General features: G+C 39.1%; 1 protein-coding gene across 17 annotated transcripts in view; it reads left to right on the top strand.

Moving 5' to 3' along the window:
- neo1a (neogenin 1a) overlaps positions 1 to 10162 on the top strand; it is a 292258-nt gene extending 282096 nt beyond the window's left edge. For 5 of the 17 annotated variants that reach the window (XM_074621883.1, XM_074621767.1, XM_074621806.1 and 2 more), the window contains 7 exons: positions 588 to 726; positions 1430 to 1674; positions 2230 to 2322; positions 3406 to 3576; positions 4969 to 5256; positions 6780 to 6916; positions 7501 to 10162. In XM_074621883.1, coding sequence (XP_074477984.1) covers positions 588 to 726; positions 1430 to 1674; positions 2230 to 2322; positions 3406 to 3576; positions 4969 to 5256; positions 6780 to 6916; positions 7501 to 7653 — 1226 coding nt within the window. In that variant the 3' untranslated portion in view covers positions 7654 to 10162. Of the gene's footprint in view, positions 1 to 587; positions 727 to 1429; positions 1675 to 2229; positions 2323 to 3405; positions 3577 to 4968; positions 5257 to 6779; positions 6917 to 7364 lie in introns of all 17 variants that reach the window. The other 12 variants (XM_074621814.1, XM_074621902.1, XM_074621777.1 and 9 more) reach the window with 10 other exon arrangements.
- Positions 10163 to 13277: the final 3115 nt, after the last annotated feature.

Raw genomic sequence — 13277 nt, forward strand, 5'->3', positions numbered from 1 at the left:
GTAGGTGTGTTTCTCCTTCCGACCAGGAATGTGGGCTTTTCTTTAGGTCATGCATCTCTGCAAACTGTTGACTAGTTGGTTTGTGTACAAGTCACAGAGCTGGTAATAAACAGGCAAGAGGCCTGGCGTCGCTAACTGCCGTAAAAACCCCAATTGAGACGCATATTCTGCATGAGCTGTATACATGTCCAAAGAATGCTCCTAAAATCTGAATAATATCTGCATATCCCACATGTCTTAATCTGAAAATGCTCCATGCAGAATAAGGCCTAATTTGGACTATCCAAACAGAACATCCTGTTTACACGACCTGTATTACAAATTCTGAATATTGTCATATTCAGAATAATAGTAGAACATTAGTGTGCATGTCAGTGAGACACTACAGCAACCAATATCATGATCTGATTGTGCCCACAAAGTTAGAAATTAGTCCCTTTTCTCTTGTCAGTGCATTTTGAAATCTGCAATTTTGAATTTGTGTCCATATTTTTTCTGTATTAGATGTGACATGTTCCCTCGTCAGTGTCTTTTTAAAGAGGTATTTCTAAATGTATCTAGTCTAATCCAGTCTATCTCCTCTCGAGGTAAATCAGGGGTGGGAGGCAACAGCGAAGGTCACATCCTTGTCATTGTCATCATCATCTCCGTGGGAGCCTTCACCATCATCGTGGTGGTGGTGGGGGCCTTCCTGTGCACACGCCGCACCACGTCCCACCAGAAAAAGTAAGAGGCTCAGTCACACTTTTATCTTTCTTGTCCTCTTTTTGTTTCTCAGTTCGCCATGCTCCTTTTCTAAAATACATCTTCTAACTCTGTTTTTACTATTTTGCTCATTTACTGCTGCATAGTATTTATTGATGCACATTGGATGTAATGAATGAAATGCAGAGGAAGAAAATGAAACTTAAGAGCGTCTGTCCCCACAGTAAATCATCTGTTGGGTGTTTGATGGTTATTTATTTGTGCTTTAGAACGTAACCACTGTGAAACAATCAGAAAATAACCAGCCTAACATTACTTTTAACTTTATCAAACAAAGAAAAATCCTCCCCTCGTCTTAAAATGGTCCTGAATCAATACTAGAGTACCTTTCTTGTTTATGAATGAAGCGGAACACAAGTTGAAAGCAATCAGCGACAGTCACCTTGCAAACTCCACCCCGAAAGTTCTGGCACTTTCAGAAAGTACTACCCCCCCGACCAGGGTCTTTTTAGGGGGCAACATCTCCCCGGAGGAACTTAATTTAGACCCTGGTCCCTGTGGTAGAAATGCAATCAATTCCTGAAAAGTTTCCTAGTCCCAGGGGAAAGTTCACGGGGCTTAATCTGCAGCTCAGCTCCTCCTGCGACCCGTCTTACTTGTACTTCTCTTTATAAATGATGTCAAGTCTTTCACCATTTACCTCTGTCTGTGTTCTCTCCTGCAGAAAGCGGGCTGCCTCTAAGTCCACAAATGGCTCCCACAAATACAAGGGAAACTCCAAAGACCTGAAGCCACCTGATCTCTGGATTCACCACGAGAGGCTGGAGCTGAAACCCATGGACAAGTCGCCAGATCCCAACCCAGTCATGACCGAAACGCCCATCCCCCGCACCTCGCAGGACATCACGCCGGCTGATAGCAACCTGGATAGAGACCCCCACCTGCAGCAACGGCGCAACTCCTACCGTGGTCAGTCTCGCCCAAGGGGGGAAGGACTTAGAATTTAATGTTATGGGAAAGAGATCAAAGTGTGCTGCCTGAGCGTACATGCATAATAACACTGAGCAAACTTCTTGAGTTTGGCTGGCAGACAGGAAAGTACATTTTGGGAGCTTGATTAAGAAAACAGTTGGGTTTTTTTAAAGGCAGGAAGTGTGTTAACACCCTCAGGTTTACCTCCAGGTGGGGGACTGCAGGAGAGATTGGGATGGTGTTTTTGTTTCATAAGTCAACACTTGTATTTGATGTCGTTATCATGCAAAAAAACATTTCATGCTTTTCATACATAATGTCCATTACTTATCATGATCGCAGTGCTGCGAGCAAAGAAGACTGCAAGTACAGTGAATCCACTCAGTATAATTAGTTCATAGCTAAAGAATGCTGCCGAGTGTGACGATGACATTTTAGAAAGATGCAATCAAAACCCAGTGATAAAAAATTGATTAAGGATCCTGAGGTCTCCAGACAGATCATTCAGTTGCAGCTATTTCTGATTGGCTGGTTTCCATACGTACCTTTTAGGCCACGAATCAGAGGACAGCATGTCTACACTAGCAGGCCGGCGAGGGATGAGGCCTAAAATGATGATGCCTTTTGACGCACAGCCGCCTCAGCGTAAGTGTGTGTGTGTGTGTGTGTGAGAGTGTGAGAGAGAGAGTGATAAGTGGGTCATAATCCACGGATAGTGAGCAGTCAATCTGGAAAATCTTCACTTAAAGGTGCAGTGTGTAGGATTTGGCGGCATCTAGCGGTGTGGTTGCAGATTGCAACCAACTAAAACTCGGTAGGAGAACTACGGTGGCCGATGCAAAAAAACGTGTATGGCCCCATCTAGAGCCAGTGTTTGGTTTGTCTGCTCTGGGCTACTGTAGAAACATGGCGGCCAGCTCCGTGAAGAGGAATGTATGTAGATATAAACGGCTTATTCTAAGCTAAAGAAAACACAACGATTCTTATTTTCATATGATGCACTGAAGAAAACCTACTCATTAGGGTTGTCAAAGCAACTTGAGCGGGCTCAGTTTTAAAGCCAGAGTGAATATCCTGGCATCATATGAAACTAAAAAACCTAGAGAATCCACTGGTACCAACCGTGTCATACTAGCTTGTAGGGAAGTGACAAAATAACGCTCCAAACTTACGCAAAATTTTGGTGAAGTAAAACTGGCATGGCAATATTTAAAGCGGTCTCTTGACCTCTGACCTCAAGATATGTGAATGAAAATGGGTTCTATAGGTACCCACGAGTCTCCTCTTTACAGACATGCCCACTTTATGATAATCACATGCAGTTTGGGGCAAGTATATTTTAATCGATTGACAGCCCTAATACTTATTAATATTATATTTAATTTCTGCCAATAGATTCCCCCTAACTGTAACACACTGTACCTTTAACATTTGGGAAGAAATGACCAATTTCTGAATACATCTCATGCTGTTGTTTGTCTAATCAAGAGAACAAATTCATGTCATGCCTCCTACAAAATGTTCATTTTTGTTGTTTGTTTTTCTTAATTTGGTGACTGAGTGACAGACAGAGAGAATATGCAAGTGTGTTTATTACAGAAAAGTGCATGTGTGTGTATGTGTGTGTCACCAACAATACTTCCACGTCCTTCATCATTACAGCTGGTTAAACATTTCGTCCTGTTTGTGTGTGTGTGTATGTGTATCCACGTCCATTTCCATTCACAGCTGTGATTAGTGCTCACCCCATCCATTCCCTTGATAACCATCACCACCATTATCACATGGGCAGCCTGGCGTCGCCGACACGCAGCTACCTCTACCACCAGGGCAGCGGGCACTTGCGCCCGCACGCCTGCGCCAGCCCCATCTCCCATCTAGACAGGGTGGACTCTGAAGGTGAGACACTGCCACCTGCTGGACAGCAGGAGACGTACAGAGGAGGACAGTCAGGCCTGCTCATATTCATTCATTGAAATTTCATTTGTTCATTCATTCACATGCAGCTGCATTCATATTTTATTTTTCCAAAGTGTTACTAACCACTTTTCCCTGACCTCCTGCCTTCTGAAATATGTTTTATAGGCTCTCTTTTACTCACCTCAACTTAATCATTTTGTTGTTTCTTAAGTAAACAAAAAGTAAAAATACTAACAGTTTGCTGGTTGCAGCTTAAAAATGTTAAGATTTGCTTTCTTTTTAAAGTTACTGTGAGGAACTTTCACCTGGTTATGAAACAGTCTCAATTATACTGATGCCTCTATGCCTAACTACACAAGTAAACAAGACCATCAGCGAGGCCAGAAAGACCCAATATATGTGTGCATTGCAGGGCTGAAACTAACAATTACTTTTTTGTTTTTTCAGTAAATTGTTCGGTCTATATAATGTCCGAAATAAGACAAAAAAGGCCCATCACAGTTTCTCAGAGCCCAGTATTTAGTTTAAGTTTAATTTAGTATTTTAATTGGTTTTTTTGTCCAAAACTCAAAGATATTCAGTTTACTGTCACAGAAGACTAAAAAAACTTGCAAATATTCACATTTGAGAAGCTGTAACCAATTTATTTTTGGCCTTTTTGCTTAAAATAACACACAACCCATTTGTGCCCGCGACTGGAATTTTACATTTCCTTTGGTGATAGTGTTCTCTGGGCTCGCTTATAAGCACAAATGTGACGACATTTTCAAGATCAGTTGAACCGCTGAAATGTGAGTTTTCCTTATCATACTATATCTAGTCTTTGGCCACGTGGGACTACTGTTGTAGCAGTAGACTCCATTAGATTTTAGGAAAAAACAGTAGTTCCATGTGCCCAAAGACTAGATATAGTATGACAATGAAATGGCTGTATCTCAGAAACTACAAGGAGCACAATCAAGTATTTGGTATTTATACAAATTTTCGAAGCCGTTCTGTTAGATACTTGCCCAAAGTAAGTCTGTTCCAGATTTCAAGACATTAAACCAATCAGAACAAATGTTGTGGCATTTTTACTTATCATAATAAATATAGTCTTTGGGCACAGATGGGTTAATTGATTATCAAACTTGTTGACAAATTTTGTGTTGAACGATTAATCGATTATCGACTTACCGTTTCAGCTCTATCGCATTGTACTCATGTTGCACATATTACAACGTTGATATTGGAAGTTTCCTAACACCAGTAAGATCAACGTAATAATCTGTAATACAGTTCATTGGTTCTTCCACTAAATGTGTATGTAGACGGTCGGGAACCCTGTGAATGTGAAAGTTGTAAAACCGTCTGACCCCCCCCTCCCTCCAGAGTCGGTAAGGAACACACCCAGTGCGGAGCCCCTCCCTCCAGCCGCCGCCTCCTCGCAGGCCTCCTGCCCCTCAGAGATCCTGGCCGACCCTGAGGGCAGCTACCACGGCTCCACCACCACAGAGGAGGAGCCCAGCTACTCCAGCAACCTGCCCCCTCACCGCTCGGCCCACCCGCACGCCCACGCCCACCCGCTCAAGAGCTTCGGCGTACCTGCCATCCCAACCACCGGCCATCCGTCGTACGAGTCGCCCGCCCTGCCCAGCACCCCCCTGCTCGCTCAGACCGGTGAGCACACACACACTCACATCAAACAGACACACAGATCAGTGTGTCAGCTGAGCTCAGGTCAGATCAGACTAAAAGACTGCTGACTGTCATCCAAGACCGGGAATCTCAAATAAAATCCATTGATGACTTATTATGTGATAATCATCCATTAGGTACAGATTGATCGGGTCAAAACCAACAGAGAATCAATAGTTTGCATTACATTATGAATGCATTTTCATATTTTTACCTGCATCTATACATATATACTGTATATACTTATATGTACATTTGATGTACTGTTTATTAACGCTTACTATGACGCCTATTTCTATAATGCATTATAAACATTGTTATAATGCATTCAAATCTGCTTACAGCTCTATATAATTATAGTTATAAATATGAATAATGCTTTAAAACAATAATCACAAAACATTATAAAGCATTTTATAATGACTTCTAAGGTCAAATATCATAATTACTGGTCATTCACCGATTTTTCTTCTGCAAGGAATATAGTGTATTGTAATTCTCATAGTTGTAATACATTATAATTCCTTTATAGATATAATACATTACAAGCTTGTTATACGTCATAAGTGGTCATTATTTGTCATAGAAAGTGCTACCAAAGTTTTCTCTGTTAAATGAAAATCTCATCAATGTTATGTCATTATTACCAACCTGAACTGCTTATCATGGTTAAAGGTGGTGATTTTAGGAATATCTACAAATGCAAATTACTTGTCTCAGTGAGCAGCTTTCCCTCCTCTTCATCCTCATCTTCTTTACACTTGAGTTTAAGAACAAGGCTGGTGATATTCTGTGTTTTTGATATTGTCCACATAAAAAGACCAAAACCAACAGAGCTTTAGTCTCTCAATACTTTCAGACCTCCCCAGCCTGTCTGTGGCTCTCAGCTCTCAGCTCATTGGTTTGTACTGAAAGTTTATGTTTTAGCAAAAGTTACTGTATCAGCAGTAAATAGTGCGTTTCATGGTGACTATTTTTTAGCTGTGGATTAATGCACATGTGGTGCTCTAGTGAGTTTTTCCTGCAGCAGAACGATGTATGTAGGTTGTAGACTTGAAACAAACTCCAGTGTGTGTGTTCATAGTAATGAAGGAACATGTCACCCAGTGCAACAGTGTGGATCATTGATGTATTTTTAATAGTTCTTGTACAACAAAGGAGCTCTATAGCTCAGAAGAATACGCAATACCAGACTTTGAATGCACATACAGTACTTGTTAGAAGATACTTTCATTGTTAGTTTTGGTGTTTTAATTGGATTTTGTTGACTTTGATAAAACTTGTGGGAACAAGTCAAATCTTTTTGAGACAAAAACTCATTCACATTACAGGACAATGTAACCGATACATGAAGTCTAGTTAAGACAGGTTTTACTAAAATAGCAGAAAGGGACTCAAGGTTTATGTATTCACTCTGGCAGAGAGCAGTTTTCCATTTCAATATCATCTGTTGTCTTCACTGACCGTTGTGTGTTTGTATGTTTGTGTGCATTTGTCACATTCAGGGCCTCCCACTCACCCCCATGTTGTTAAAACAGCCTCTATTGGAACACTAGGAAGGACACGAACACCGATGGTCGTCACTGTGCCCAACGCCCCCGATGTGCCGGAGACCAGCAAGATGCTGGAGGATGTAGACAGCGTGAGTATAGCGCCCCACACTGGCTGCTCCTAGCAATGCAGTCTGTTTCTGCCAGGCCTAATAATGGTGGTGAATATTTAATATTTAGTCTTATACCAAATCACACATTCCTTCCAAATCCATGTTTTCTTTGGGCACTGGATTATACAGTTACTTTCCACTGGACGTTGGTTTTAACCACATTTTCTGTTTGTTCTTTCTCTCTTTTTATTCTGTCCAATTTCAATCTCACCATTTTGTTGTCGGCTGCCTTTTGATCAACTCATTTAACTTCTAACACTTAATTTTAACTCAACCCATAACTGGAATGGTTTTATTTTTTACCATTTAATCCGTGTCCTAATCCTTGATTGGCTGTTGACCATCTGTTGATGTCGTTTTCTGTTTTTGGATGTTTTGCTTTCGTCTGCTGCCTCTTTTTTTGTTTTTGTCGTTTACGACGCTTCAGTCCCATTGATCCATGACCTCCCAGCTCGCCTCACCTCACCCATACGACTCCCCCATCCTCTGTGAAAGATCCCTGACTGACCCTCTCCTCCTCTCCTTCCCTCTCTTTTCCTCCCTCCCTCCCTCCCTCCCTCCAGGTGCTTGCCTCCCTCCCCCCCTGCCCCTCCCCCGCCCCTCGCAGTAACCCTGTTCCTCTCCCTCAGAGCTACGAGCCCGACGAGCTGACCGAGGAGATGGCCCACCTCGAGGGCCTCATGAAGGACCTGAACGCCATCACCACAGCGCCATGAGCATGCACACACGCCCGCACACACACACTCTCTCTGTCATCCAAACGTAACACACACTCTCAAGTCAAACACACCCAAACATGAACCTTGGGAGGCTGGTGGACACAAAAATGGCTTCTTGTGCCCAAGAAAAAACTCTCACGTCCCCGTTGCAGACAAAAACAAACTCTAGACTGAAACTTTAGGAACTTTTTTCGGCTTACCTTGCTCAGTCTCAGGAAGGAGATTGCCATGAGAGGGAAGAAAAAGTGACGCCGCGCTTCATCTTTTTATGAAGAACCATTCTCAGAGACAATGAACTTTAAAACATTGGTCGCTTTCAACCGGAAGATTGTGAATTTTTTCCTCAGCAAAAAATACGTACGGTAGGTTTTTCTTGCGGTTTCGCTCAAGATGAGACAACGGTTGATTCAAGTCAAAAAGGAGAAAGTCCAAAAATATGCTGGTTTTGATGTTGGCGCTCATGCGGCGCCGTCTACACACAAGTGTTTGTTTGATTAGTGTTTTCTTTGTGCATTTTGTATATCTATTGGGCCGTTTCAGTGAAGTGAACATTGGATATCAGCCCCCCCTTTACAAGCCGACATTATTCATAAACCTTTTTTGTTTTTACCCCCCTTGTGTCATATATTGTACCATGACTTTTTATTATTTTTTATGTTATTGTATTATTTTTTTACACACATATCCTTATAAACATGTACATATGTTTTTTTTGTTGTTTTTTTAAACTGCCTCATTCTTTTGATGTTTCCCATTGTTTCATTATTATTATTTTGGATGAAAGTGGGATTATAAGTGAGTCCTGAAGCTCAGTTTTCATATCAAAAGGGGAGAGAAGCGTGATGTGTTTTACATTCTTCTCTGGCATTGTGTTGCCCCCTTTGTACATTCTTCTTTTTTCAGCCTTTTGTTTGTTGTGGGAGCTCCGTTTTAAAAGCCTTATCAACATGTTTGTATGTTGGACGGTCGAGGCGTCTCGGCGGATGTCGGAGTTGTGCTGTCACTCACTCACTTCTATGTAGTCCTGTGGGATTTGACAGTATCTCCTCACAGGTCAGGGGTACCTAGGACTCAGGGCGCTGACCCCCCACCCCTCCTAAAACAAAAACTCACATGGCACCCAATCAATCAATCACCTGCAACAGACGAGTTATCTTTTATACGAGAAGTTCGATCGAATGTGTGTGTCGTTTCCAAAACCAATATTTGGTTTCAGACGTCCGTACTGCTGAGCCACGTGTGCATTTTCCCACAGCGGCGTGTGTTTGCTGTTTTTTTTTCCCTGCTGTTCTTCATCAAATGCCCTGGTTCTTTTTATGGAGCTTTTTCCCTATTTTTATTCAAGACCGTGGTCTTTCAATTTGAGGGCATGACTCATTGATTTCATGTTCAGATTTTGTAATGCTTTCCCTCAAAACCCTGTCCTCACACTCAAATAGCCCCTGCTTGCGCTTAGATTTGCTCTGCTTCTGCTCAAACTGTATGCTTGCACTCAGATATATTGTTGCTTACACAGATGTTCAGCCCTTCTCCTCACACTCGGTGCTTCTGTGCAAGCATACAGTTTGAGCAGAAGCAGAGCAAATCCAAGTGCAAATGGGCTCTTTGAGTGCGAGGACAGGGTTTTGAGGGAAAGCATTACAAAAATGTGAATGAGAAATCAGTAAGTCAAGCTCTCAAATTGAAAGACAACGCTCTTAAATAAAGATAGGAAAAACGCTCCATGTCTTTTACACATCTTATACGATGCAAAGATGTTGGCCTTTTGAATGGGACTCCCAGATTTTTTTTTACATGGTAGTTTTTGTATGAAGAAAAAAAAAAAAGAAGCTTGTTCTATACACAAATCTGATGTAAAAAGGAAAAAAAAAGTTCATCTAAGAAACTAGTTTTTCATTACCCTCTTACCCAAAGAAATTTGTCATTTGCAATCATAGTAATTTGCTCTACTTTTGTGAATACCATGTTTCTCATAAATGTACATCGTCATGAATGTCAATATAACTGTAAGAGATTTTAACAATGGATACAAACAAGGAACAAGGAAAAAATGATTGAAAACAAAGGGGGAAGAAAAAGGACCGGACTCCATTTGGGAAATAATCTATTGAGTTGTAAACAGTTGAACCTGTATTGCACTTTTTCACAATTTTTGAAAAGTACATTTCTTACATATCTTGTGTTTTAAATATCAAAAGCTGTTTGTGTAACGTAGTGTCCTAGGTAAGCAGCAGGCAGCTGGTCTTGTTTTTTATGTTTTATTTTTTATTTTTTTGCTTCAGAGATGATATGAATTTGAGCAGCCGGGTTGTTTACTTCGCAGCTCATGATGAGGAATTCTGTTGTTGCTTGTTCATGTACAGAGCTTTCTTTGCTTTCTGTAGAAAAAAACAATCTGTGGCTTTTTAAAAAATGTTGAAAAAATGTTTGGAAAAAAATGTTTTTTTATTGGTGCTCCTATACATTGTGTATACAAACTATTATGAATACTAACAAAGTAAATGTTTCTGCTCGTCTTCTTTTCATCAAACGTGATCAGGATGCCCGTCAGGCATTAAGAGCAGTGGTGGAAGGTAACTAAGTACGTTTACTCAAGTACTGTACTTAAGTGCAATTTTAAGGTACTTGTACTTTACTTGAGTATTTCCATTTTATGCTACTTTATACCTCTACTCAACAACATTTATTTGATGACTGTATTTAATTTACATATTCAGATTATTAATAGAAAATATAAATTAACTCATAAATAATGATGTATTATTATGGATTAAGTTACCCGGCAGATATAAAGTCATTAAAATTAGCGCCACCTTTACCAGCTGCAACATTAGTGATGCTTACACAATAATGCATCATTAATTATAATCCAGTCATATAATATACTGTACATTATTCTGAAATGGGGCATTCTGTATAATGAGATTTATTTTTATTTTTTTTATTTTTTTTTCCAAAACAACAAATGACAGTAATAACAAGACATTGCAATTACTTTACAAAAGAAAAAAATACATAAGGAAAAGAAGAAAGATAGAAAGATATATATAGATATCAATATCTATATCGATATAGATAAAAAATATATATATAAATAAATTAAAACTGTTGTAAAATAACTGCATACACAAAACCAAACTAAATTAATACATAGAAATGGTGGTTAAAGTTGTAGGCAATTAAGACTCATAAGGGTATAGAAGTCTAAGAGTACTTTTACTTTTGGTACTTTAAGTATATGTTGTTGCTAATACTTGTGTACTTTTAGATTTTAAATGCAGGACTTTTACTTCTAACAGTATTTCTACACTATGGTATTGCCTCTTTTACTTAATGATCTGAGTACTTCTTCCACCACTGCTGAAGTGTGTAGAAATAGGTTATCACTAATACACAAACCAAAGTCTACAATGTATTCTGCACAGTTACCCTGCAGTGTAGTACTGTATGTAGTAGTAGTATGTATAGTCAATCAACAGAAAACTAATCAAACAATTTTGAGAATAGATTAATCATTTCAGCAACTTTTAAGATGCCAAAAATGCCAGATATTTGCTGGTTCCAGTTTCTGACAATATTTGCTGTTTTTTTTAGTTATTTATTACATTAAACTGAATATCTTTGGATGTCCATCGGAAAAAACGAGCAATATTTAAATGTTTTACTATTTTCTGATGTTTTATAATCAAACAATTAATTTGTTGATTTGAGAAAATATCAGCAGATAATTCAGTAATGAAAATAGTCATTAATCAGGCCCTAAGGTCAAGGTTTGCTTCTTTGGGTTTGGTTTAAATTGCCTTGAATGTGAAACCTTACAAAAGGATAGCTGTCATTTTAGAGCTTTTCAGCCTCACATAGTTAAAGTATTAAAGCCTCTTTTGTATGTGTCATATTTCCGATAAAGACTCCATTCAGTGAGTCGATGTTGGTACTGTGACAAATTCTTAAAAACCCATTTCATAATTGTAGCTTACAGCTGAGATACTCTCATCTCACTGCTTCTTTTTTGTTTTCTTTTTTCTCCGTAGGTTAATATGTCCTACTGCAGCATGAAGGTGAAGTTTTATCAACCAGTAACTGTCTGATCAGATTTGTAGCTTTGATTTTCTTCACATCATCATGTGGGACTGGATCAAAACTGGCTTTCTGCCCGAGCGGCTGATGGGACTGACTTACTCAGCAGTTGGCTGATAATTGGTGTTAGTTTCAAGTTGACGTGGTGTGATATTAAATTACACTGCAACACATTTGAATACGCAGTGACATTTAAAAACGCTGACAAGGACACAACTGAGTTTAGGTAAACAAAGATTTCTGGAAATGCTGTAAAGATCAAATGAGTCAGTTTCTACACGTCGGCACACAAAAATGTCTTCTTTCACCATTCTGATACATTTTGTATCCTGTTGTATCATGTGAGTGTGTTTCAGGTTACAAAAGAGGCTTTAGTGTTTTGATTGTTTATCCAGAATGGCTGATAATAACCCTCAAATTGAAAAGAGTCACTATCTACTCTGAGGTTTAGGCTCACACATGACAGCAGTGTGCTGCTGTGCAAAATCATCACAGGCTCCATGTCAAGAAACGGAAAAGTTTTGGACAATTTTCTGTCGTTTTTTTCTGTAAACAGTATATTTATGGTGCTAATTGGGATAAAGTTCTGGTCCTTATTTTTGTTGGACTAAAAGTTGTCACATTTAAATATTGATCAAAGAATATTATCTAATTCAAATCAGAATCAGAAATTCTGTATTGATCGGGGGCAAGTGGGGTGTTATGGTTGAAATAAAGGACTATGAAACATGTAAATTACATAATGCTACAATATAAACAATATATTTAAAGAAAAATAAGGAAGTAATGAAATTAAAAATAAGCAATGAGAATATAAGACATATGAAATATGTACAAATATTTGCATTAAGACATGCAATATATAACCACAGTGCAAATAACAGTAAATACAAAATGCTGAGAAATGGATCTATTAAGATAAAGATACAGATAGCTTTATTTATCCCCAAAGGGCAATTCAGTTTCTGCAGTCCACCGAGACATATACACATTCATACTGTACAATCATCAATGACAGAGGGAACACAGTAGGTGGCATATGGGGAGGTGCAAGATCAATAAAAGTACAAGAATACAAATATTTGCAATAAAAACAAATACAAGAATAAAAACAAGACAAGATAAAAGAATAAAGGAATAAATAGAATGAAGTGCCAAGAGTATTGCACATTGATAGATAGATAGATAGATGAACCTTTATTTATCCCTGGAGGGAAATTCAGGTGTCAAAGCAGCAACATCAGCAAACAGAGTGAAACACAGGAGAGCTAAAGGTATACAAAAATGATAAAAACAATAATAGAGATATAAAAGATACAGAGTGAATGGGTGAACATAGTGTGTACAGTTAATCAATAAATAAATGTAGTAAGTACGTATGTGCAGTCTATAAAGTGGTAAATAGGATGTATAATGTAAAGTAAGTGTAAAGTGTGCCAGTGGTTAGAGTCCCAGATGGTTGCAGATAGTGCATGTTAAAAGTTCTTAAAGTCCTCATAGTTGTCATATGGGGGTCAGCCTTGGTTGTGGAGCCTGATGGCTAC

The sequence above is a fragment of the Sebastes fasciatus genome, chromosome 2 (genome assembly GCF_043250625.1).
Source record: "Sebastes fasciatus isolate fSebFas1 chromosome 2, fSebFas1.pri, whole genome shotgun sequence".
NCBI classification, from domain to species: domain Eukaryota; kingdom Metazoa; phylum Chordata; class Actinopteri; order Perciformes; family Sebastidae; genus Sebastes; species Sebastes fasciatus.